This window comes from Mirounga leonina, unplaced genomic scaffold (genome assembly GCF_011800145.1).
Source record: "Mirounga leonina isolate KUSES-001 unplaced genomic scaffold, KU_Mleo_1.0 Mir_173, whole genome shotgun sequence".
Taxonomy (NCBI): Eukaryota; Metazoa; Chordata; class Mammalia; order Carnivora; family Phocidae; genus Mirounga; species Mirounga leonina.
Window position 1 is genome coordinate 1,661,251 of NW_023270447.1, and position 23,978 is coordinate 1,685,228.

At 52.3% G+C, this 23,978-nt stretch overlaps 1 protein-coding gene across 10 annotated transcripts; it reads left to right on the top strand.

Moving 5' to 3' along the window:
• Positions 1-4,637: 4,637 nt before the first annotated feature.
• DENND2D (DENN domain containing 2D) lies at positions 4,638-23,765 on the top strand. Of its 10 annotated transcripts, XM_035017783.1 has the most exons (13): positions 4,638-5,031; positions 9,224-9,300; positions 9,883-10,058; positions 10,946-11,058; positions 11,761-11,830; positions 12,524-12,601; positions 13,679-13,819; positions 14,949-15,097; positions 18,567-18,744; positions 21,743-21,784; positions 22,195-22,279; positions 22,600-22,839; positions 23,262-23,765. In XM_035017783.1, the coding sequence occupies exons 2-13, from the start codon at positions 9,234-9,236 to the stop codon at positions 23,336-23,338; spliced, it is 1,416 nt and encodes a 471-aa protein (XP_034873674.1). In that variant the 5' UTR covers positions 4,638-5,031; positions 9,224-9,233; the 3' UTR covers positions 23,339-23,765. The 10 variants fall into 10 exon arrangements, with proteins under 10 accessions (XP_034873674.1, XP_034873670.1, XP_034873668.1 ...); XM_035017779.1 differs by lacking the exon at positions 9,224-9,300 and having other exon boundaries at positions 4,896-5,031; XM_035017777.1 differs by having other exon boundaries at positions 4,953-5,031; positions 9,151-10,058.
• Positions 23,766-23,978: the final 213 nt, after the last annotated feature.

A 23,978-nucleotide genomic window follows, 5' to 3' on the forward strand; every position in this document is an offset into this window, starting at 1 on the left:
AGGCGCCCCACTCAATTATGTCTTTTTAAAAATGCAATAATAGAATGGAAGAAAAAAAGGAGAAACACCTTGCACAGAGTAGGAGTGGTATTGTCCTGCGAAAGTTTTGGTTTTTGTATATTACATGCATGTGTATTTGTGTTGGATGCCATGTAAGATGTATTTAGAAAGCTCATTGCCTTAATCTGTAAGGAGAACTATTAGCTCGGGTCACAAGAAGTGCAGAGCTGAGGCGGCGGCAGGCTCCTGCCAGCCACACCTGGTACCTGCCCCCTTGCTCTGAGAGCATGTTAGCCTCGTTCTGCGCATGTGCTGGCTTCGTCTCAGCAGCTTCTGTCATGTCCAAACGCAGTGATGTCCAGAGGTAGAAAAACACCATCCCTTCTAGAGAAACCTGTACCAGACATCCCCAGCAGATTGCCCCTTGACTAGAATAGATATCCCCTTACTAGTCAGAGCTGAGTCTCATGCCCACTATAAATGAAGGTCAAGAAAGGAGACTGGGACTTCTATGATCAGATTCCGCCCACGTGATACAACTCTGGCCAAAGACTGTCAGCAAAGATAAAAGGCAGAATGGGTGTTAAGCAACCTAAGTGTTTGCCCTGAGTAGAACCCAGAAGAATAAAAACGTTTCAAGTAATTTCCTGTCTCCTTAGAGATGGAAGTTTAGGGCAGACTATCCTTTGATTCATCCATTCATTTATTCACTCAAATATTTACTGATTACCTCGTGTGCACCTGGGACACAGAGTTAGGCAAAAGAGACACGACTAATGCCTCTTTGGGAAAATTCTGGAAAAGGAGAGAGTGGTTGAATAATCTCAGAAATATATGTGTAACTATAAATTGTTATAAGTGCTTTTACAGAAACAAGGGAAATTGTGTGAATTGAGGCTGTAACAGGAAGATCTGATTTACATGGGGGAGGGTCAAGGTTTGGTCAAGGTTATGCAAAGAGAGAGCACAGACTCTTGTCTAAAAGAGAGAGATTTGAGAACTTTGGCTCCAGAAGCTCTTTGTGTAACATAAAAGGTCATCTTTATTTCCATTATTCAGACATCCTTTACAAATCCTGGCCACCATTGCTTTTTCCTGGTGAATGTATGGGTTATTGTCCAAGTCATTTATCACAGGAGATCAGAGGCCAAAGCTTCAAGATGGTTTGAAGGCTAGATAGTTGAGCTTCTGTTCACCTCAAGCTATGAAGAGGAATTGCACGGGACTATTGATAATGTTATTCTGTACCAGAGAGCCCTCCTTTGGAGTGGTTTTTGATTTTGCTGTTGTTCTGGTGTCTTTGTGCCAAAGGGCAAGATCACATCCTGTATATGGGTCCGCATTCTCCCCTGAAGGTAATAAACATTGTCATCGTCGATAATTCTAGAACATGTGAATATGGAGGCAGGGCTGGACTCCAGAGCATTTCCACTGCAGTTAGGTCAGCTGGCCCCTGGAGCATGGGGGTGGGTGTGAGGGCAGGCAGAGAAGTATCCAGGAGAGGACCCCGCTGCAGACCCCAAAAGCAGTGATACTTCACTTTTAACTTCCCTCGTTGGCAATATCCATCTCGTATCACTAAGCCTTCAGCAAAGTCTTAACAAACCTTCTTTCCTGATCTTAGCAATCACTGTATGGAACTGGAGATAGGATCAATCTCTAGGTTGGGCAAAATGGCATGGGGAGAGCAGCAGTCTGTCTTGAGGCAAATGGGCATAACTGTGGAAGGAGAGGGTAGTAGTTTGGATCCCTATGATGATGACAAGCAGCTACCAGAATTGGTCTGTAGAGCATGTAAACACTTCTTAAGGGTTTCTCAGGAATACCTGGAAACAGGACCCTGGTAAAAGACAGTACTTCTGCAATGAAAAGAGACAGAGTGGAGACTACGGTGATTTGGGGCATTAAAGTGATGTGTGAGGTTTGGACATTCAGATTACAGTGTATTCTTTCTAGTGCTCACAACCCCCCTGCAAGGTGATTTTATTATCTTAGAGGAGAGTGAGGCTCAGGGGAATGCCAACCTCAGGCTACAGGGCAAGTAAGCGGCAGGTAGGGCTGAGTCCAATGTCAGTCCATTCTGCCACGTTACCTCCCCAAATAAAACTCACTTGGGAGCTTCCTTTCAAGACCGTCAAGAAAGAAAGGCTCATGTCATTTTCTTCTGCTTCCCCTCCAAACTCTGGGAGAATAACCTGTGGAATAATGTGGGGAATGGCAGTTACAGGAAGAAAAGAGGAAAGTAACCTTTTCTCTTAGCAGAAACTGAGGTGTCTTTTTCTATCCTGTAACTTCCCACTTTCTGACCTACAAATCAATCAGCATCCATACCCATTCTCATCTCCTGTTTTCCCCTTCAAATAAAGTTCTCTTTTCCCTTTTGAAGCCAATCTTGTACCTACGCCTTCTCCCCTCCTCTCAGACCTTGATCCACCTGCCACTCTCATACTTTACATCTCGTCCCTGCTGTTCCCATCCCTAGGCTTATAAATACCTTCTAATCTGTCCCATTTTAACCCACCATTTCAAACCCATATGTCCCTCTAACCAAGCAACAATTAACTTTCCTAATGTTATCTGTACTTCCTCATTCTCAACTGCCTTATATCTCCATTTATGTCACCCTAAGGTCCTAATGAGTATTTTAAAAAATCTTTTAAAATTAAACTCATATAGGGGCACCTGGGTGGCTCAGTCGGTTGAGCAGCCAACTTTTGGTTTCGGCTCAGGTCATGATCTTGAGGTTGTGGGATCCGGCCCCGCATCCAGCTCTTTGCTCAGCACAGAGTCTGCTTCAGATTCTATCTCCCTCTCCATCTCCCTCCAGCTCTCTCTCTCTCTCTCTCTCACCACACACACACACACACACTCTCTCTCTCTCTCTCTCTCAAATAAATAAGTAAAATCTTTTTTTAAAATGAATAAAATTAAATTAAACTCATATATAGAGAGAAAAATGCATGGAAGTATACAATGCAAAGAATGTTCACACAGTGAACACATCTATGTATCTGCCACTAGGTAAAGAATTAGGACATTCCCAGCACCCCAGAAGCCCTATGGTATTCTTCCAATCATTACTTCCTCCTTCCTTCATAAATCTACCATCATCCTGGCTTCTCATACCATGTATTCGTTTTGCTTGTTTTTTAACTTTGTGTAGATGGAAACTTACATTATGTGCTCTTTTGTATCTGGGTCTCTGGCTCAACATCACATTTGTGTGATGCCGGCAACGGGGGTTTATTTACATTTTCACTGCTGTATAGTATTCCATTGTAAGAATGTGCCACAATCCATCTATTTCACTGTTTAGGGACATTTGAGATTATTTCCAGTTTGAGGCTATTTCAAATAGGATTTCCATGCACATTCGTGCATGTCTTTTTAGTGTGCATGTGCACGTATTTCTTCTGTTCTTAAGGGAAGGAAATAATTTGGTTGGCACCACCATAAAATAGGTTGGGAAAATTAAGGCACAATAATATTCAACCAACCGGACAAGTTGATCATGAACAACCACTATACTTACACAGAGAAGCATAGGACACCAGGGCAGCCAAGAGAAGACACTTGGGGAAGAAATGTGTCCTTGTGTGTGGGTGTAACACACAGAGAATAGGGAACAGAAACAGACCATGTAATTAAGTACAAAATTGCATAGGCCCAGAGTACAGACAACTTTTAGAACCTCCTGGCAAAGACTAGACAGTTTAATACTAGGGCTGGATTCTCCACTCCTGCTCACCCACCCTGTCTGTGACACAAGAGGTACCTGGAGGCCATTCATGGGAGAGGGAAAGGAGTGGTAGGTCTGAGGGTCATTTCTATAGATCCCAGACATATCTCTGGCTGTGTCTTCTGCCCTCTGCCTCCCACACTGAAACTGAGGCTAAAACCTCTGTGAATGGAGACACATCAGATGGACTTTGCACACCCTCCACCCTTCCCACCCTACAGATGCAGGTCTGGAAGGGAGAGGGGAGTCCTGCAGATGGCCCAGAAGCAAGTGGGGCTTATCAGATGCAAATTTTCATGTCTGACCACTAAAGCTTGAAGTCTCTGTGTGTTTGGAAGCCAATGAATATAAGAAGGGTGGAGGAGGAGCTGAAAGGTTGTTTGGGGATTTTGGATTAGACCACGAGTGTGGACAGCTACAACTGACATCATCATCATCATCATCATCCCTTACATTTGTATCACGTAAGAGTCTACAAAGAGCTTTCTGTTCCTTAGCTTTCACATCTCTGTGGGGTGGCAGGGCAGGAATTACCCCCCCACTTCGCTGATTTGCCCAAGAACACTCTGGAGGGAAGGCAGGGTCAGAACTCTAAGCGCCTCTCCTGTCCCTCCTTGGGAACCCAAAGGGCAGCCCTTGGCTTGCTGTCGTTCTTAGGGAAGTGAAACAGGGAAAAGAGCGAGGGACACGTGCCCTGCGGGTGCAAGGACACAGAAGGCAAAAGATCTGGAAATGGTCAGAGGCTAAAGCGGTTGCGGGGTGGAGAGAGATGAAAGGTGGAAGGGTGTGCTGACTCTGAGAATTCTTTGCCTGCTGAGGTAAGTCCGGAGCCACCTGGAAGAGGCACCGATGCCCAGAGGGCACTCCCAGCCCCCGCCGCGGAGGTAGGGCGTGACCGCGTCGCACCCGCGCATTTGGGGACTGCGGGCTTCGGCAAGTCAAACTTCCCGGGGCGCCCCACGGAGGGTGGGAGCGCGGTGGCGCCGCCCCCTCCCGGACGCGCGTCGAGCGCCCTCTGTCACCCCACGCCACCCCGCCGGGGGGCCGAGGGCAGAGCCGGCCCGCCCAGGTGCGCCGGGGGTTGGCCCGCAGTCCGGAAGGTGCGCCGCCTCGTCCCGGGCCTGTGCCCTCGGCCTCCCCCCGCGTGAAAGCGAAAGTGCCGGGCCCGCGAAGGGCGAGCTTTGGGGGCGGGGCCGGTGCGGACCCGGGACGGGCGCCGGGCACTCGCCGGGCCATGGACCGGCTCGGCCGCCGCCTCCGAGCCAGCCTGAGACTGAAGCGCGGCCGCGGGGGTCAGTGCGGGGCCGGGGCGCGGGGGCGGCACGGACGCCCGAGGTCGGGGCCACGAGGCTGGCGGGGCGGGGGCTGGGGGAGCGTGGCGCGGGGGCGGCTCCGGGGGAGTCCGAGGGCCACTAGGAGCGCAGGCCCGGCGCCAGGTGAGCCGGAGTGGCGGATGGCGCAGGTGCAGGGGACGGGGCCGGGTGGCGGCGGCGGGGGTCGGAGGTCAGAGGAGCGGCCAGGCCCCTGGGGGCGAGGGGGGAGGCGGCGGGCCAAAGGAAGCAGTTGTGGGGCCCCGGGGCCACGTGTCCTTCCAAGCAGGAAGTTTGTGGTGCGACCGCAGTGTTCTTGAGGCGCCCTCCGGGAGCCTCAGCCCCGCCCCGCCGCTCAGCTCCCCGACGTGACCACTCACACCTGCGGGCGGCGGGGCCGGGGAGAGCGTGGCCCCCAGCAGACCTGGGACAGAGCCTGCTCGGCTGCTGCCTTAGAGTGTGCGGACCAGACAGGGCACGCCTCCCCGGGCTCCTGACACCCGCCCCCCCCCCCCCCCCCCCCCCCCCCCCCCCCCCCCCCCCCCCCCCCCCCCCCCCCCCCCCCCCCCGCCAGGTGAGGGGAGAATAATTCGGTGGGGATTCGGTTAGAAGTCACTGTTCCTTCGTTCCCTTTCTTCTTAGCAGGGGCACTGGGGTTTGCAAGAACGCGATTAGGAGTTCCTTCATGTTTTCATTCATTCAACAAACATTTATTTCGGCTTGCCAGTAGCCAGTCCTGTGGCTGGGCAGCAGTAACCCTTAGATACTTGGCCCAGAGTTCCCAACCTACCGAGGAGAAAGGAGCCGATTGGAAAGTAAATCGGGGCTGTTCCCAGCTTTCTAACGTTGGCAGTCAAAAAGTTTAGCGAGACCCCTTCCTACTCCAGGCCGCCGAACTGGGGAGATCTGGAAATGAGATCAGCGCCCCTTCTTTTTTTTTTTTTTTTAAGATTTTTATTTTATTTTATTTTATTTATTTGACAGAGAGAGAGATAGCGAGAGCAGGAACACAAGCAGGGGGAGTGGGAGAGGGAGAAGCAGGCTTCCTGCGGAGCAGGGAGCCCCATGTGGGACTCGATCCCAGGACCCTGGGATCATGACCTGAGCCGAAGGCAGACGCTTAACGACTGAGTCACCCAGGCGCCCGAGATCAGCGCCCCTTCTACCATCACTCCTACCCCCCCCCCCAACTCCCAGTCCTTGCTGTTCTGAACCCTAAACCCAAGGCTTACAGTATCTGGTCATTTCAAGGCAGAGAGGTCAGAGACCAGAGTGGGGGCAGGGCCTGGAACTGCAATGGCTGGAAAAGAGTTCAGCTACTCTGGCGCGCCTGGTGTCTGTCCTCTTTTCTCCGGAGAGTACTGGCCTGGTCTTTCCTGGGCTCCCTTAACCCTCAGAAATCCGTGTGAATGGAAGAGTTCTGCCTTTTGCAGCCCAGAGGAGACATTCCAGTTGTTTCACCCACCCCAGCCCCCAAACTGGGCTGATGATTGTGCCTGGAGCTGCTTCCTGGGCACGGAGTAGCTGTGAGATGAGCCGCCTGGATTACCTGTCCCGAGGTCAGCCACCTGTCAGGCCAGGAGAGTGTGCCCTCCTCATCTTCCATAACACCCTCCACCTTTCTGGGGAATTCCCCATCTTCTTTTGCCCTTTTGGCCTCAGGGCAATTGTGTGATAAGAGGGTGTGTGTGTGTGTGGGTGTATATGTGTGTGTAAGTCATCCTGGTGGGAAGACGTGGCAGTGGTGGTGGTCCTGAGTTGGGAGCAGCTGAACTAGAAAAGGAAGGGCCAGCTTTCCAAATCAAAGTTCCAGAGAGTCCCCTCACCTATATTCTAGCTGGTTCTATAACTTTACTCGGGTGCCTGTGGGAGGGGCTTCCTGGTGGAGGAACAAGTGTAACCAGACTCCTGACTTCCCTAGAAAGGGTGACTCCCTCCTCAGCTAAAAAACTCAGGACAGGAATTTCATTCCAGGGCCCTGGGGATTAAATGAGATGACCTACATTAATAGGATGGAGTGTTTTCTCTTCTGCTTTTCTCTTCTGTTGATAAACCTCTTTGAAAGGAAGAAGAAAGCAATCTTTTTCTGGATTTCTTGGGCTTCAGCCCAAAAGTCTAGTAACTTCTTTTGTTTGATTTTATGAGTTTTGCTGTTCTCCTGGCTCTCCTGATAAAGCAGGAGGAAATGGGCTGAAAATGCAACCCAAAGGGTTTAGGGAAAGGAATAATTTCCTGAGATTCTGGAATGACCAGTGAAAAGATTTGGGTTCTCAAAGACCCTTGCAAACAGGAGGCACCCCACATTGGTGGGATGTTTGGTGTGTACTGCATCCAGAAGCCGGGAGCGTAGACATGGAACTGTCATAACTCCTACTCCAAACAGACTCTGTTAATAGTCCCTAAATAGTCCCTGAGTTATTCTGTGCCTCAGTTTCCCCATCTGTATCAGGAAGATACTTGTTCCTCAGACAGGTGGTGAGGATTATGCAACAAGTCTGTGTAGGTTGTAAGGCGTGGTGACAGTTCTGAGTGTTCTGGGTCATTGTCCTCATCATTACAGCATTTGTGACATCCTTATTTACTGTGATTGGGGTTCTCCCCAGGAGTCATGTCTGGGCCCCTGAGTACTGGCTCTTGCTAGTCCCAAAGAAGCCTGGTCTGGAGCTCTTAGGAACAAGGCAGCTGTCTCCCCCTATTCCAGCAACCCACTTTCTGCCAGAAGGCTGCAAATTCTTTGCTGGAGTGGCAGACAACGGACACCAAACGCTTTTGCCTCCTGGCTCTTACCCCATGCATTTACTCACTCAGAAATTTACGTGAAAATCCCAGGTGACTTATTGCTATTTTTCTCTTTTCCCCAGCCTCCAGACACAGCCTGGAGACACCACTAGCGCCCAGGGGGCCAGCTGCTCTGCTCTTAGCTTGGGCAGAACTATTGACCTGACCCAACAGGCGAAAAAGACTGAGCAGGAGTGGGGGTGGGGCAGGGATCACCCCAGTTGCTTTCCACTGAGTGAGCCTCAGGCTGCTGATGCAATTAGTCCCCTACTGGGGGCCAGGGAGAATGTCCTGAGTCAGTGCTTCCTATGTGGGAAGAGGGATTCTTTGCGGGAACTCTGGAGCCGGTCCCTTGAGAGAAGTCAGTCTTAGGATATATTGCAGGGGGGCGCCTGGGTGGCTCAGTTGATTAAGTGTCTGCCTTTGGCTCAGGTCATGGTCCCAGGGTCCTGGAATTGAGCCCACGTAGGGCTCCCTGCTCAGCAGGGAGCCTGCTTCTCCTTCTCCCTCTGCCATTCCCCTGCTTGTACTCTCTGTCAAATAAATAAAATCTTAAAAAAAAAAAAAAGGATATATTGTGGGTGGTGAGAGATGCACCACTGTAGATCATCCTGACATATCAGGAACTCTTCAGCTCAGAGATGGGTTTGCTCTTTCTTTTACCTCCAGGAGAGGAGGGTTTTAGGTTCGGATCTATTTCCAGAACTCTCCTGCTAGAGAAAATTTTCCATGTAGAGAATTAATGGGCCGAGTCTTTTTATCTTAATCAAGGGCTGTGGGGAAGGTTTGGTCCCCTGCGCTTGCTTGCAGTCCTGCAGTTCTGGAAGCTTCAGCGTGCAGCAGGGGGGCCTTGCAGGGCTTTTTGGCCGTAGTGAATCAAGTTGAGATGTGAAAGGTCAGGAGTCAGAGTTACGGGGATATCAGATCCCTGTCCTGGGGCTGGTGAGGTTCCAGTGCCCACAGTCTGCTGCTGCTGGGCATTCTTCACTGTCCCGAGGTTGTAAATAAACCCACTGCGCAGACTGCAGCACAGGATTCACAGCCCTTAGCCCAGAAGCAGCTGGGCCTTAGAGGTGTTTGCTCATGACCTTTTTTCTTGCCACACCTTGGGGCTCTTGGGAGGAGCTGAGGTCAGAGCTGCAGTGCCAGGATGCTGCCTCTATCAACGCGGGTGTTCGACCGCCTTCCTGGGTCCTGTCACATCCTTCTTGCTCAATCATTGGGTGCTCAGCATGGAAGCTGCTCTCCCCTATCTGGAAGGCAGCACACGGAGTGGCTGCATGGAGTTGTGTCTGGAGACCGAAGCGGCAGCCTCTCTCCCAGGCTTTCTGTAGCCAGCTTGTGCTGGAGGAAGGGGAAGCGCTCCATGCACCTGCCCCCCCCACCCTCACCCCAGGCTGGAGAAGATGGAAGGACAAGTGGTAGGCCGGATGCTCAGGCTCTTCCGCAACCGGCTGCCTCGACTCCGAGCAGGTCTGGACTGGATTGCCCAATTCCTGTTTTCTAGGGTGACCCCTCCGATGGGCTGTTTGCTTCTTCCTTCTCTTCCTGTAGAGTCTCTATAGCCTGACCTCCACCTGGTCCCCCATGTGAGGAGGCCGGGATGCTTCCCCTATCAGATTTCAGAGCTGGTCGTGCTGTCCACGGGGTTGGTGTGGCCACAGACACATGGCCCTGGGACTTGTTCTGATTCAGGTCCGTGTCCGCTCAGGGCTTACTGCTTCAGGTCCTGCCCTGGGCGCCTCTGGGTGGGCACAGTCTCTGCCTCTGGGGCAGAGGGCCTCCCGAGTGGCTCCCCAGTACATGTCCTTGGTTTCCACACCAGCGGTTTCTGTCCTCCTCTTGGCTCCCTGCGCTTTCAGAAATCTCCCAGGGCAGGCACGAAAACTGCCCGGGTGGCTCTCAGCCTGTGCCAGGCCCTGGGTTGCTGGGTAGGCTCCGGGGACCTTGGCGTTGGCATGGCAGCCCCGAGGGGAGAGGTTGCCTGGGACCACACAGACCCCTTGGGGCACGGGCCACTGAGATACCAAGTGGGCCTTGGTGTCTTGGTTTCAGGATCTCTCCAGGACAATCTGAGGGACGCTGTAAAGGAGCCAGAAAGGGCCCAGGAGCACTGTCTGCCCCCCTTTGCTGGAGGGCAACACTTCTTTGAATACCTCCTCGTGGTTTCCCTCAAAAAAAAGGGTTCGGGGGCTGACTATGAGCCCACCATCACCTACCAGTTTCCCAAGGTAAGGTTGGAAGGAGGGGGCAGCGGGAGACAGGATTTGGGTGTTTGAGAGGCAGTGGGGGTAGGGAGAGGAGCCTCTCTCCCACTCCACCCTGCCGGGGCTTGAGTCTAGAGCTGCCCTGTGCTCAGTGCTCCTTTCTTCAGGCCCACCCCGGTTTCCTGTTATCACCCACAGGATCTAGGTCTGGCTTCTTTGTGAGGAACTGACCTGGGCTCCCTAGCCGGGAAACGAGGCGGGTTCTTCTGCCCCTTTTGGGGCCTCCTCATTCTTCCAAATTCTTTCCTCAGTCACCCTTCTCTGTAGAGAGGCTTGCCTTCTGCCAGACCTCCTTGCAGGCCTCCCCTCCCTGGGGTGGGTGGGAAGGAGAGGGTGGGGCCGGCTTACCGCTGGTGGGCAGGCTCAGCCTATGGCCACAGCCCAGACACCAGGCTCCTTCTTGTCTGCGCCTGGGCTAGGGTAAGGGGTGGGGATAGGGCATCCTTCTTGTTAACCCCAACGGTTCGACAGCTGAGCTGGCCACTTCTCTTCTCTGATATGGTAGCTCTCTCACGTGGCCCTCCCAGGAGGCCAGGCAGCCTCTGGGCCTTTTTGTATTCAGTGAGGCCCTGGCCCCCTTCCTGCCTATGTGGGTCCTTAGGATCCTGATGTCTAACTCAGGCTCGTGTAGATTTGGCCTAGGAGGGGCTGTTCCAGCCCCGGGGTGGGTCCAGCCCCAGACTGCAGTCCCTGTGCTGAGTGACTTTGAGGTACACTTGAGCCCCCATGCCAGCAGGAAGGCTTATTCTCACACTGATCTAGAGCCTCAAAAAGAAGCCTGCCAACGCTCAGGCCCTCTCCGCCTGCCGCGGCCTCCACAATTCACTGGCTTCTTTTCCCGTTCCTTCTAGCGGGAGAACCTGCTTCGGGGCCAACAGGAGGAGGAGGAGCGGCTGCTCGGAGCCATCCCCTTGTTCTGCTTCCCAGATGGGAATGAGTGGGCACCGCTCACTGAGTATCCCAGGTAATTGCTCGGGCCTGGGACAGAGGAATCTGTGAATAGGGGAGAAGGGACAAGTGTGAGCTCTGTGGGCCCTGTGGCTTGCTGTGCATGCCAGTTTCTCACCAGCTTACCTCCTGACGCAGAGGGACTGGAGTTGACTCACTTATAAGCATCTTGCCTGGAGTCCCCCAAGGCCAACGGTCTTGACTAACCAGGTTGACCAGTCAGTCACCTGTGTCCAGAGAAGGGCAAGAATCTCTCACCTATCCTGGGAATGACGGTTGCCATGTGTTGACTGCTTCTGGCAGAAGCTGGACTTTATGGAAGGCCTTTGGCTTCTAAGAAGGCAAAGTGGCAAAGTCCCTTTCGGCATCACTCCTGGAATTTGGCTGCCTGAGTTCAGATTTTGGCTTTACCACTTTTGAGTCAAATGACTTTGGATAAGAATGACCTCCTCAGTCTTAGTGCCTTTGTTCTTAAAGTGGGGATGGTAATTGAACCCCCCTCAAAGGGTTGTTTTGAGAATTCAATGAGGGGGTGTATTTAGAGCTGGGTGCCGATAAGCACATAATAAATTACTGATGTTATTATTACTCTCATGATTAATCAATCAGCTGCTCCCCTCTGCCCTCCTGACCCCCCCTCAGCATCTGTCTGAGGCTGACTGCCTTCCTCTTTTAGATCCGGTGAGTAAATGCAAACCATGTGTCTGCTCTTCCTCAGGGAGACCTTCTCCTTCGTCCTGACCAACGTGGATGGGAGCAGGAAGATCGGATACTGCAGGCGCCTCTTGGTCTGTGCCGCTCAGAACTGCCCCCTCCTCTCTGTGGCCTGCTCCGCTCCACAGCTGGGCTTGTTCAAGCTTCAGCTGCAAAAGCCAAGGCTCCCTGGCAGTGGTGGTTGCCGGGAGAGCCCAGCCCAGCACCTGCTGCCATGTTAGTGCCCTCTGCACCCCTGCAGGAATGGGGACGCAGGCCCCGCTCTCCCCACCCGGGGACCTTCACTGGCCATGCTGTGGTCTCTGCTCTCCCCCAGGCTTTCAACAGCTCGCCCTGTGGGAGGCTCCTACTTAATCTTCCCTCCAGCTTCTGTACCCAGAACTAGCTGCCTCGGGCCCTGGAGCCTCCCAGAGCGTAGACCGGGATTCAGACAATGATTCTTGGGTCTTGAGAGGATTCTCCAAGTCACTTTTACAGTGTTGTCGTCTCTAGCCATTCCCTCGTCTCCACAGCACTCTTGTTCCCTTACTCTGCAGACCCCAGGTGGTGCTGGTGCTGGTGGTGGCAGGGCTTGGCCCCTTCCAGGCCATCTGCTTTTGACTTGGGTGGCTGCTCCGGCCTTCCTGCTGTCCGTGCCACAAACAGAACCTCTGCCCACCCCCTTCCCCCGTGAGCCCCCCAGCCCCAGCCTCGTGCCCCATCAGCCCCAGTTGGGAGAAGCCCTAGGGAGGCTGCAGCACTGAAGGAGCCTCTCTGTCCCTCCCCAGCCTGCCGGTCGTGGCCCTCGCCTTCCCAAGGTGTACTGCATCATCAGCTGCATCGGCTGCTTCGGCCTGTTCTCCAAGGTAGAGGTGGAGCGGGATTCCTCGGGGCCTGTTGGGCCCGTTCAGCTCCCAGGTCTGCCTGGCCACCTGACCCATCTGTGCTCCCGGGGCCCTGAGTGGAGCTCTTCCCTCACAGCCGGGGGAAAACCAAGGCACATTTGGGCAAACTGAGGCAGAGAGGAGCTTGGGCTCAACTTGATTTTAGAGAAAAGTGGGCGCTGAACCCAGGGGCCTGTCTCCCCTGCAGAGAGCCCAGGCTCCCCTTCTGGTCAGGGAAGAAAGCACTTGGAGCAGGAAAGCAGGGAGAGCCCCAGGTTAGGAGGCGGGATTTTCCCGTTCCTCATCTGGCAAAGCTGTGCAATGATCCCTCACCTCCCGACTCACGGTCTGGCGCGAGGCTCCAATGAAGTGACGTGAGAAACACGGAACACTGAACAAATAATGAAGATAGTTACTATACAGAGTCATAGTATACTATTCCGAGACTCCCTCCGACTCCTCGGAGGGTGGAGGTCTCTCGGGCTTCTCCTGCTGGAGTAACTGGAGCGTCAGTACACCTGAGTTGGTTCCCAGAATGAACGGGGTGTGTCTTGGTGGCCACGCAAGAGCTTCAGTGTGCTCTGCCCCTAGCAGGCCTTTGGGAGGATGAGGAGGGGACACTGTCACCTTTGCTTGGCGGAGTGTTCTGAGGGATGGAGTCTGGCCCTGGCTCTGGGGAGTCTCCAGTGGAAGTAGGAGGGCCGAGTGTCACCCAAGAGGCCCACGCTTCGAGCTCCCACTGCATCCAGCATGACTGGACATGGTACCATCGTGGATGATGACTTACTCTGGGAGGACTCCTGGGGGAAAGGCAGCTAGGAGGAATGGGGCCTGGTAAAGAAGGTAAGAGGAAGAAGGCAGCAGGTCTCGTCTTGCGCAGGAGATAAACAGCAGACGGGGCTCTGCCAGAGAGGAGAGGGAAGCAGTTGGTGGAGGGGCCTGGAAGGTCCTCAAGGATTGGCTGGACCAGGGCAGGGGAGGCTCACACGTGGGGCCTCTGCCGCCTCCCAGTGGCTCCCTTTGAGCCTTGCCTCCCACAATCCATATCTTGCCTTGCAGATCCTGGATGAGGTGGAGAAGAGGCACCAGATCTCCATGGCGGTAATTTACCCGTTCATGCAGGGCCTCCGAGAGGCAGCCTTCCCTGCTCCCGGGAAGACCGTCACCCTCAAGAGCTTCATCCCCGACTCAGGCACGGAGGTGGGTTACTGAGTACATGAGCCCCTCCCTGGCTGGAGAGGGCAGGCTTGGCGGGGGGTGGGGGGGTGGGGGGCACCGCTCTCTCAGTCCTGCCATCCACCAGGTTAGCACAGACAGACTGAGCCAGGCAGGGATGGGGGCCCGACTGGAATTACCGACAGAGCTGAGAGTCAAACCCACGGTTTCTGATCCTCCCAACCTGAAGCTCACAAGCACCTCGTTACTGTTCAAGCCACCGAGACTTGTATTTATAATAAACCATGTAAGCTGAGGTTCCTGGTGCTAGAGTGGACGATGCCCACAGCCCCCAAACTGCCACTTGTCTCCATTCCACAACCCCCACAACCCCCACAACCCCCCCCCCTCGTCTTCCCGTGTGTGTCCAGGATCTCTACCTGATGGCCTCCGTCAGTCTACTTATCATCCATCCCCACCCATGCCTCACGGGGATGCTACAACTAGTTGCAGGCACTAAGCAGACCGAGGCACCAAGTAGGACATTGTTTTAAGAATCCCAGTCCTGACCCTGGGGACTGCGGAGGATCCGTGTGTCTCTCTGAACCTTGGCTTCCCCACCTAAAGACAAGGGGAGGGGCTAGGCTTTTCCCCTTTCTCCCAAAATAAGTACGGAACGCTTGCCATGCGCCAAGCTGTACTATTTTCTGGATATGAAGTGGTGAATACAATGAATGCGATTCCTGACCTCCTGGAGCTTAAAGTCTAGCGGAGGAGACAGATGTTCAATAAGTAAACGCACGAGGAAAGTATATTATTTAAAATGGCGTGACAGTGATGAATGGGAAGGCACAGGATGCTTCCTGAGAACATGATGGGAAACACACATCGAATTGGAGGGGGGGCCTCTGAGACGGAGGGAGGCGGAGACCAGGGGGCCTGAGCCGCGAAGGCCCTTGGGCAGGAAGAGTGCATGGAGGGGCGGGCGCAGGCCGGCTTGTGGACCTGGCTCCGGACCGGTGTGCAGGGTCCTGAGCGCGAGGGAAAGGAGGGGAGGGGCGGGGTCCGATGTACGTCGGAGGGGCGAATGGAGCGGAGGCCGGTGGAGGCCCAACATTCGAGGCCCTGTGATTTTTCAGTGTGGCGATCCCTCCTCTCTCTGATTCCCCTGCAGTTCATCTCCCTGACGCGGCCCCTGGACTCCCACCTCGAACACGTGGATTTCAGTTCTCTGCTGCGCTGTCTCCGTTTTGAGCAGATCCTTCAGATCTTTGCCTCTGCGGTGCTCGAGAGAAGAATCATCTTTCTGGCAGAAGGTCTCAGGTGGGTCCAGCCGCTGAGCAGCTCTCCTGGGCTGACAGGCACCCCCGGGTTCAGAAGACAGGCTGGAGGGCTCTCTGAGGGAATCTGGCTGTAGGACCTGCGTGCCTCCAGGTCTGATTTTGTACTAAGCCTCGTAGAGAAACAGCTGTTGCAATTCCCCTGCTTCTGCCTCCAAACTTGATTGCTTCCTAAGCCTAAAGAAATTTCCAGATTTAGCTCTGAGCAGGGCTTGAAGTGTTCCTGGGACAGCTCAGGCGGAGACCAGTCAGGGTGGGTGCAGATGTGATTCTACTCCTGATGGCTTAGGGAGGGAGGCAGGGCACAGGACAGGGTGAGAAGGCGTATGCTGGTATGGAGGCCAAGCCCGTCATCCTTAAGGGCAAACACATCTCATCTATCCATTTATTCACTCATCCAACAAATATTTATTGTGTGTCAACATCAGGAAGATAGAGACAAACTAGACATGGTCATTGACCTTAGGATATGTAGAATTCTCTAGTGGTTGAAAGCAGAGATGTTGAAATCAGCAGAACAAGGTTCAAATCCAATATATTCTTCCACCTTTAGCTGTATGCTTCCCCTTAGGTCAGTTTCTTAACTTCTTGAAGTCATGATCTCCTTATGTGTAAAATCAAGATAGCAATTGTACCTACCTTATAAGGTTGTGTTGAGGGTTAAATGAAACAGTGCACATCAGGTACCTACCACCTTTCCCAAGTGCATACATATTGGTAAGAGCTAGCTGGGATTTTTTTTGGGGGGGGGGGTCTTTTAATTTTACTTATTTTATTTATTTTTATTCTTTTGAATATTACTTTTTATTAAGTATAGTTGACATAGAGTGTTATGTTAGTTTCAGGTGTATAGCATATTGATTCAATAATTCTATACATTATGCAGTGCTTACCCGGATAAATGTAGTCAATGCCTGTCACCATACAATATTATTACAATATTATTGACTATATTCCCTATGCTGTACTTTTCATCTCCACGACTTATTTATTTTATAACTAGAAGTCTGTACCTCTTAACCCCCTTTGCTTATTTTGCCCATCCTTCCTCACACTTCCTCTCTGGCTACCACCAGTTTGTTCTCTGTATGTATGAGTTGGTTTCTGCTTTTGTTTTGTTTTGCTTTTAAGATTCCACATAGAAGGGAAATCACATGGTACTTGTCTTTCTCTGTCTTACTTATTTCACTTAGCATAATATTCTCTAGGTCCATCCATGTTGGTATGAATGGCAAGATTTCATTATTTCACATGGCTGAGTAATATTCCATTGTATATACATCTTCTTTATCCATTCATCAATTGATGGACACTTGGGTTGTTTTCATATCTTGGCTATTGTGAATAGTGCTGCAGTGAACATAAGGGTGCACATAGCTTTTCAAATTAGTGTTTTTGTTTTCTTTGGGTAAACACGCAGCAGAATTACTGGGTTGTATGGTATTTCAATTTTTAATTTTTTGTGGAACCTCCACACTGCTTTCCACAGTGGCTGCACCAGCTTGCATTCCCACCAACAGCGCACGAGGGTTCCTTTTCTCCACATCCTCTCCAGCACTTGTCATCTCTTGTCTTTTTGATAGTACCCATTCTGACTGGTGTGAGGTGATATCTCATGGTGGTTTTAATTTGCGTTTCCCTGACGATTGGTGATGTTGAGCATCTTTTCGTGTGTCTGTTAGGCCATCTGTATGTCTTCTTTAGAAAAATGTCTATTCAGGTCCTCTGCCCATTTTTTAGTCACTTGAGGATGATAATTTTTGGTGCTGAGTTGTAGGAATTCATATATTGTAGATATGAACTCTTTATCAGAGTTCTGTAGGTTACCTTTTCATTTTATTGATGGCTTCCTTTGCTGTGCAAAAGCTAGCTGCTATCCTTAATAATAAGTTAACAGTTGAAGATATCTCTGGGCACAGTCAAAGAAGGGTACTGTCATGTCTTGGTCTCTGCCTCTTAGGGGCCTCAAGTCTGAGAAAAACATGGGGAGACATGTGACAGAATGGAGGAGAAAAATATGAAACAGTGGGAGGCTGACCGTCTATTGCTGTCTGGGGAGGGAGAAAGCCAATGAGATTGGGTTGACAACCCTGGTTCTGTCTTTTAGGGAAGAAGAAGAAAAGGACGTTAGGGACTCAAATGTTAGGCCAGAGGGTCAGGTGGATATCATGGGTTTTAGAGGAAAGGAAGTTTGGGCAGGGAGTAAAGGCTGTGGGTTGAACCTTCTACAAAATCAGTGATAACCAAAAAGGCACTAATTGTGAGCCAAATCCTTAAGGGAAGTGGTGTAATCTTTCGCTCTGGAAATAGCACTTCCACTTTCAATCCTGTAGAAGAGAAGGTTCTGTTGTGGCTAGGGCTGGGGTTCCTGCCTTTCCCCTGAGATCAGTGTTAAGGAAGTGAGGGTGACTCCAGGTGCCTGCTGACCTGGATACAGGCCCAGGTTGGTAGGATTCGCCACTCAGGTGCTCAGTTTCTCCAGGGGGATCCCACCACTCCCCATTTCCTTCCCACACGGAGTTTGCCAGGCTCCCAAAGCCCAGGCAGGGAGGGGACTTCCAGTCAGCCTCAGCCTTGGCTGGACCCTCAGAGACTCAGTCTTTCTAACTCAGGAATTGCGAGCTCCATACCAAGAACTGGAACAGGGTTCCTGCATGCGTGTTTTTATTGGCCTTGGCAGGAGGGTTGTTTGGAGAAATGGAGAGCCATGAAGAGGCCGTGGAGAGGACAGAGAGCAGGGCTGCATGTGTGTGTTGGAGGGTGGGTGGGGTGAGGAGTCTGCCTGAGCCGTGACCAAAGCAGTGATCACGCAGGGAATGCTTCACTGGAAGGGTGGAGGAGCCACCTCTCTGGGACTTTCCGGCTAGCAATCGCTGGGCAAAGGTTCCTGGAATCTAGGAATTTCCCAAGCTAACTCAGGCACCAACCTGTTAACTTTAAATAATCTTGAGGGGCCAGAGGGAGCTGGATGAGGGTGGATAGCCACAAGGAGGAAATAGGTCTTGGCCTCTCTGCTGTGTTCCTCTGTTTACATGTTTGTCTCCTTAACTACGCTGTAAGTTTGTTAAGCAGGGTCAGTGCCTTGGACTTCCTGGTCTCCACATCCTTAGTGCAGTGGCAAGCCTATAGAAGGCTCACCCCATGATTCGCTGGAGTGAAGGCATTTCCTCTCCCCTCCTCTTTGGGGCCACTAGTGTTTTTGTGCAGAGGTGAGAGAGAAAACTAACTGGGAAAAGAAGGATCAGAGAGAGGCCCTGTCCTTGATGAGAGGAGGCTCAGCCTCTCCTGGTTTCCGTCACTCCGCTCCCAGCTACCCATCCTCACAAGCTCTGCGACCAGCACAGCTCCCAGACTTGCTTCTGCTGTTGGCGGGGGAGGGGCCATGGGGGCTGCACAGGGGTGGAGGCACAGGGAGGCCTGTCTGACTCGTGTTCTCTGTGCCCTGTCCCCAGCACCCTGTCTCAGTGCATCCATGCTGCTGCCGCGCTGCTCTACCCCTTCAGCTGGGCACACACCTACATCCCCGTTGTCCCCGAGAGACTTCTGGACACTGTCTGCTGCCCCACTCCCTTCATGGTCGGAGTCCAAATGCGCTTTCAGCAGCAGGTCATGGATAGCCCCATGGAAGAGGTATGGTGCTAGAAGAGGGCATGACTCGGAGCCAGGCACAGCTGGAGTCAGACCTGGGCTCTGCTGCCAACAGCTGTGTGACCTGGAGCAAGTTGCTTCACCTCTTTAAGCCTGAGCTTCTTATCTGTAAAATGGGGATATCGGTGTTCAAGTGCTAGGGATTTGAGGGGAAATAACCTGCAAAAAGCTCATAGCCTGGTGCCTAACATAACTGATGCTCAGTAAGTGGCTGCTTCCTCCTCCTGAACGATTTCCTTTTGGATGTAAAGGGCAGCTTATTCAGGGGTCATTCAGCTGTCCTAGGTCAGTTAGTTCCAAAGGGCAGGCTTTGGGCTGTCCTATCTCTCATCTGAATGGACAAGCACAGCTGGTCTATATAACACACAGCCCACTAGAATTCATTCGCATTCCTTGCAAGTGAGCTAACGTAGCCCTCCTACAAACTATGAGTCTTGAAAAATGCAGATTTTTGTAGCAGGAGTTAACTTTTTTATAATTTTAATTAATTTATTTATTTTAGGGGGTGTGTGTGCATGCAAGTGGCGGTGCAGGGGGGGGTTGGGTGCTCAGAGGGAGAGGGAGAGAATCTTAAGCTGAGTGCGTAGCCCGATGTGGGGCTCAATCTCACAAACCTGAGCATGACCTGAGCTGAAATCAAGAGTCAGATATATAACTGAGCCACCCAGGCGCCCCAAGTTATCTTTCTGATTACCTCAGAGCGCACTTGGCTAATGAGGAGATAGGTCCAGATCCCCCTTGATTTTGTCATCTTATTTCTTAGCAATGCCCCAGACACACCAGAGGGCTCAGTGGTGAAAATGGGCATTGGTAGCATAAAGCTATCTCCAGTGTTGGAAAAACAACTCAAAACGTGCACTCTGCTTTGAGTTGTCGGTAGCCACTTTCCAAAGATCACCTTACTGTAATCTCAAGCCACCAGAGCTACTTAGTTGCGTCTGCACTGGCTAACCATGGACTCCCCTGTGCAAAGGGCTGACCAAGGGAAGAGGCAGGGTCTCGTAAGCTACTAAAGAGGCAGGAACCAGCCCTGGTGGGAGGACTTCTTCCACTTGTGTAAGAAATAACGGAGGTCCAGAGAACTCAGCTGACTCACTTGAGGCCACACAGGCAATGATGGAACCTAGCACCACAGATGCAACCAAAGCCCTTCTTATACAAAGTGTTGCCGGGAAGTAAAGAAACAGGCTGTTTCCCTTCCTCGCTTCCTTGGCCTTCGCAGACCTCAGAAGTGCTGAGTAGATGGGCCCTTTGAAGCAGCCTTTCCATGTGACTAACTGGGTCAGAGTAGCAGCCCCGTGTTTGGCAATGACTTAAAATGTCCCACCCCTAGGAGTTATGAAACCTGCTGATGCTGCAGTTCCAGCCCCCCCCCCCCCCCGCAACAGCCAGGCAGGAAGATACCCCAAGGCCAGCCAGACTGCAGCTCCTGCTATCCAAGAGCCTTGGCCCACTTTAGTCCTCAGCAGCTGCTCTGTGAAATGGGCAGGGGATGAGGAAGGGGGAGGGCCAGGGGCCAACTGTGGCTGTGGGGGGATTCTCTGCCCACAGAAGCTCTGGAAGGGATTCCTCGACAGGCAGTAATATAGCAAATACTGGAAAGATTTGGGGGAACTTCACAAAAAAATTCTTCATGCACATTCTTAGCTCCCTGAAATGAACAGCCTTCCCTGAATAAAGAAAGGCATCTGAGCCTGTGTCTTCAAGAGGTCTCAGGCCTGGGCTAGTTCAGCTTTTCTCCCCTGAGGATGAATGATTACACTGCCTGTTCTGTCTTTTGGCACACTTGCCTGTTCCTCTTTCCCTTTATTTGGAAGAAGGGCGCATAGAAGGATCATTCACCGTACTGAAATACGGAGAGTCTAAACTGAAAAGATGGGCCCAACAGGCATTTAAATGACCAACCCAGACTCTGGGGGATCCTGGTAAACTGCGAAGCACAGGTCCTGCCTAAAGGAGGCAGCTGCACTCCGTTCCATCCGAACATGGTCCTTTAGAAACGTGGACCAACCAGTGTTAGAGCTACTGACTTTTCAGAAGCCCCCAAAGCAAATTTGATGTGAAATTTTCCAATTTAAATATTGGAAACCAACTCAATTGTTTAAAAATACTCTGAGGCTCAAAGAAACAGATCGGCAGGCTGGACTCTAACCGGCAGGATGCCAATTTGTAATGTCAGGTCTAGACGGAGGGCCGCTCCGGCAGTGATGAACTCAAGTGCCAGCCTTGTGCTCGCCTTCCCCGCCGCCTGCAGACACACGGTCTCCTCACTGCCTTTCCTTCCCTGTTCCTGTTGCCCTGGGCTCATTTCCTTTTCTTCCTGTTTCCTCCGGGAAGGCCCAACGATCCCAGGGAGTTTTTCAAGTAGGACTCCCGGGCAATCGTACATAAAGTTGTTGCAAGCACTAGAAGATCAAAAGGTGTACACTGCTGGCCTAAATCTGATCAGAGGGCAGGGAGCTGAAGGCGTGGGGAGGAGAGGGATGCAGTACCTAGGACAGCTCGATCTAGGCTTGGAAACCGGTTCTACTATTTGTAGGACCTCAGGCGACTTCTCTGGTTCCTCATCTGCAAAATGGGGATAGTGCCTCCTTCTACAGGAGCGTGGGGAGGATTGAGGGAGAGAAAATGTGCAAAGCCTGATCATGTGTGCCGTGTGCTCAATGTTCCATATATAGAAGCCATTCCTACGATCAGTGTTTCATTAGGAGAGTGACCGGCTGTGGCTTCCCCAGTTGTAGTCTCTCCTACCTCAGCGCTCCTCTTCCCCCTTCCTACACCCTCCTACCTTTCCCCAGGAAGGGAGCTGGGGTTTCCAAGGATGGTGAGAAAGGAGGGTGTCAGGCAGAAGGGAGAGTTGCCGGTGCTGATCTTGTTGCCCACTTGGGCCGACAGGTGCAGCCACAGGCAGAAATGCAGGTGCTGTGCTCCTGAGGTCTCTGATGGGAAGAGAGAAAGCCATTCGTTCTGTTTATTTCAGGTCCTGTTGGTGAATCTTTGCGAAGGAACCTTCTTAATGTCGGTAAGTGTCTGGGCTCCGGCACCCTGCAGGCCCACCACCAACTCCATCACTCTAGTGTCTCCCATGCGCCACCTCCTCGCACAAACTTGAAGTGCTTTTCTTGGGTGAGAACCCATGCTAATAAGATCTCTCTCTAGGAGCCCGTGGCAAAGACGCAAACGGCTTCACTACCAGGCAATCGGTTTTGGTGCCTCTAGAGCAGGGATGTAAACCCCGTGCCACAGGGATACAGGGGAGAGTTGCTAATGTTTACAGTCAGATGGAAGGCCAAGAAGTGGCTTCTGTTGCTTCTCTCCTACGTGACCAACTTGGGGTGGAGTCGGGTGTAGAATTCATGCCCTCCTCAGGCTTTCTACCAACACTGCACACCTCCTCCCGGACTGCTTGACTTCCGAGCTCTCCTCTCCTAGGTTGGTGACGAAAAAGATATCCTTCCACCCAAGCTTCAGGATGACATCTTAGACTCCCTTGGTCAGGGGACCAATGAGCCACAGAGTAAGTCCTGGGTCCCCCTTATTTTGGGTTTCTCTACAGAACCTGAGGTTAGGATTCCCAAGCATCCCAGCCAGAACCCAAATGCACTCACTCAGCAGTCCTGGGCCAGTCTCAGGGGCCTAGATTCTAGGGCAAGTCTGAGTGTGAGATTTTAGTCTTCCCAAGCAATGGTGAAGAACCTGTACCCAGTCTCCCATTTTAATCAGTAATCATGAGCCCGACCCTAGCTGCTTCCCCAGGAGCTTTCAGCCTGCCTCAGAAGCCACATGGAGGCAGGAGTGGGTGGTTCTTCTGAGATGGCCTGTGTGTGTCTCCTGCAGCTTCAGAACAGCTCAACGAGCATGTTTCGGGCCCATTTGTGCAGTTCTTTGTCAAGACGGTGGGCCACTATGCTTCCTATATCAAGCGGGAGGCAAATGGGCAAGGCCACTTCCAAGAACGGGCCTTCTATAAGGCTCTGACCTCCAAGGCCAACCGCCGATTTGTGAAGAAGTTTGTGAAGACACAGCTCTTCTCTCTTTTCATCCAGGAAGCGGAGAAGAGCAGGAACCCCCCTGCAGGTATACGGTGACAGCCTCCTATCATTCCAAGGCCAGAGAGGGTCACTGCCTCCAAGTCAGGTGTGGCACTAGGATGAAGAGCATTGGCTCTGGAAGCCCGCAAAATAGACGGGAGTCTTGTCGGTGGGGTTGGACCGAAATAAGCTGAAGCCTCAGAAAATGCCTCTGGGCTGCCATTTTGTCCAAGTTGTTGTTTTAGTCTGGAGCTAATTTCTATTAATTATTCTATTTGTAGCCCCGGTTTGGGGCCAAACTGAGTACCTGGCTCTCGAGAGGCCCATGAGGACATGGGAATCCTAACAGGAATGTGGGTGTGGCGGGGGAGCACGGGGAGCAGAGAGGTTACTTCTGATCCCCATTGCTAAACTCATCATCGTCCGCCTGGCCAGATGACATGCCTCTAACACCTGTATAACCCACAGGCTACTTCCAACAGAAGATACTTGAATATGAGGAACAGAAGAAACAGAAGAAATCAAGGGAAAAGACTGTGAAGTAAGAGCTGTGGTCAACAGGAGGGACTGGACTCACAGGCCCGTTTTGGACTTTGGCCCCTGCCAGCATGGTGGATCGGCAAAGCACGCCACCGCCTCCAGAATCCACAGCCTTCTTCCAGGTCCTGGTAGCCAGGTCTTGGGTTTGGGACCCCTGGAATCAGCTTTCTCTGGACTCTGGGAAGGCTCCGGCCTGTGTGCTCAGAGCTGGGCTCCAAGCGGCATGTTCTGCATGGGCAGCGCAGGGCGGCAGGCCGCAGTTAGCACAAGTGCTGAGGAGCTTCAGAAGCCGCCGTGACTGCCCTCTTCCAGGAGCCACTATTACAAAATCCTCAACACGGAAAGCACTTGTGGCCCAAAGGCTCCGTCTCTCCACATAAAAAGAAGTCTGTGGACATGTGAAGCTAAGAATAAAGATGAACATCTCCTTGTTGTCTATGTGTTATCTTTGGCTTCCACTCTGGGGGCGGGGGGAGAACCAGGAGCACAAGGCCACAGATGAGAGTAAACGGACTGGGAGGGGGGACGTGGGCACAGTGGCCCCGAACTCTGGGGCTGTGTCTGCTGCATTGGGACAGCTATGCGGTCAGCAGCTCTGCTTCTAACAGAAGGCGGGGGACACTGGTTGAAGCAACAGCACTGGGA

Coding starts and splice junctions, on each gene's coding strand:
- DENND2D (XM_035017777.1), top strand. CDS start 9,786: ATGGCAGCCCCGAGGGGAGAGGTTGCCTGGGACCACACAGACCCCTTG. Junction 12,602..13,678: donor GCTTCGGCCTGTTCTCCAAG/GTAGAGGTGGAG, acceptor CTTGCCTTGCAG/ATCCTGGATGAGGTGGAGAA. Junction 22,840..23,261: donor GAGCAGGAACCCCCCTGCAG/GTATACGGTGAC, acceptor TATAACCCACAG/GCTACTTCCAACAGAAGATA.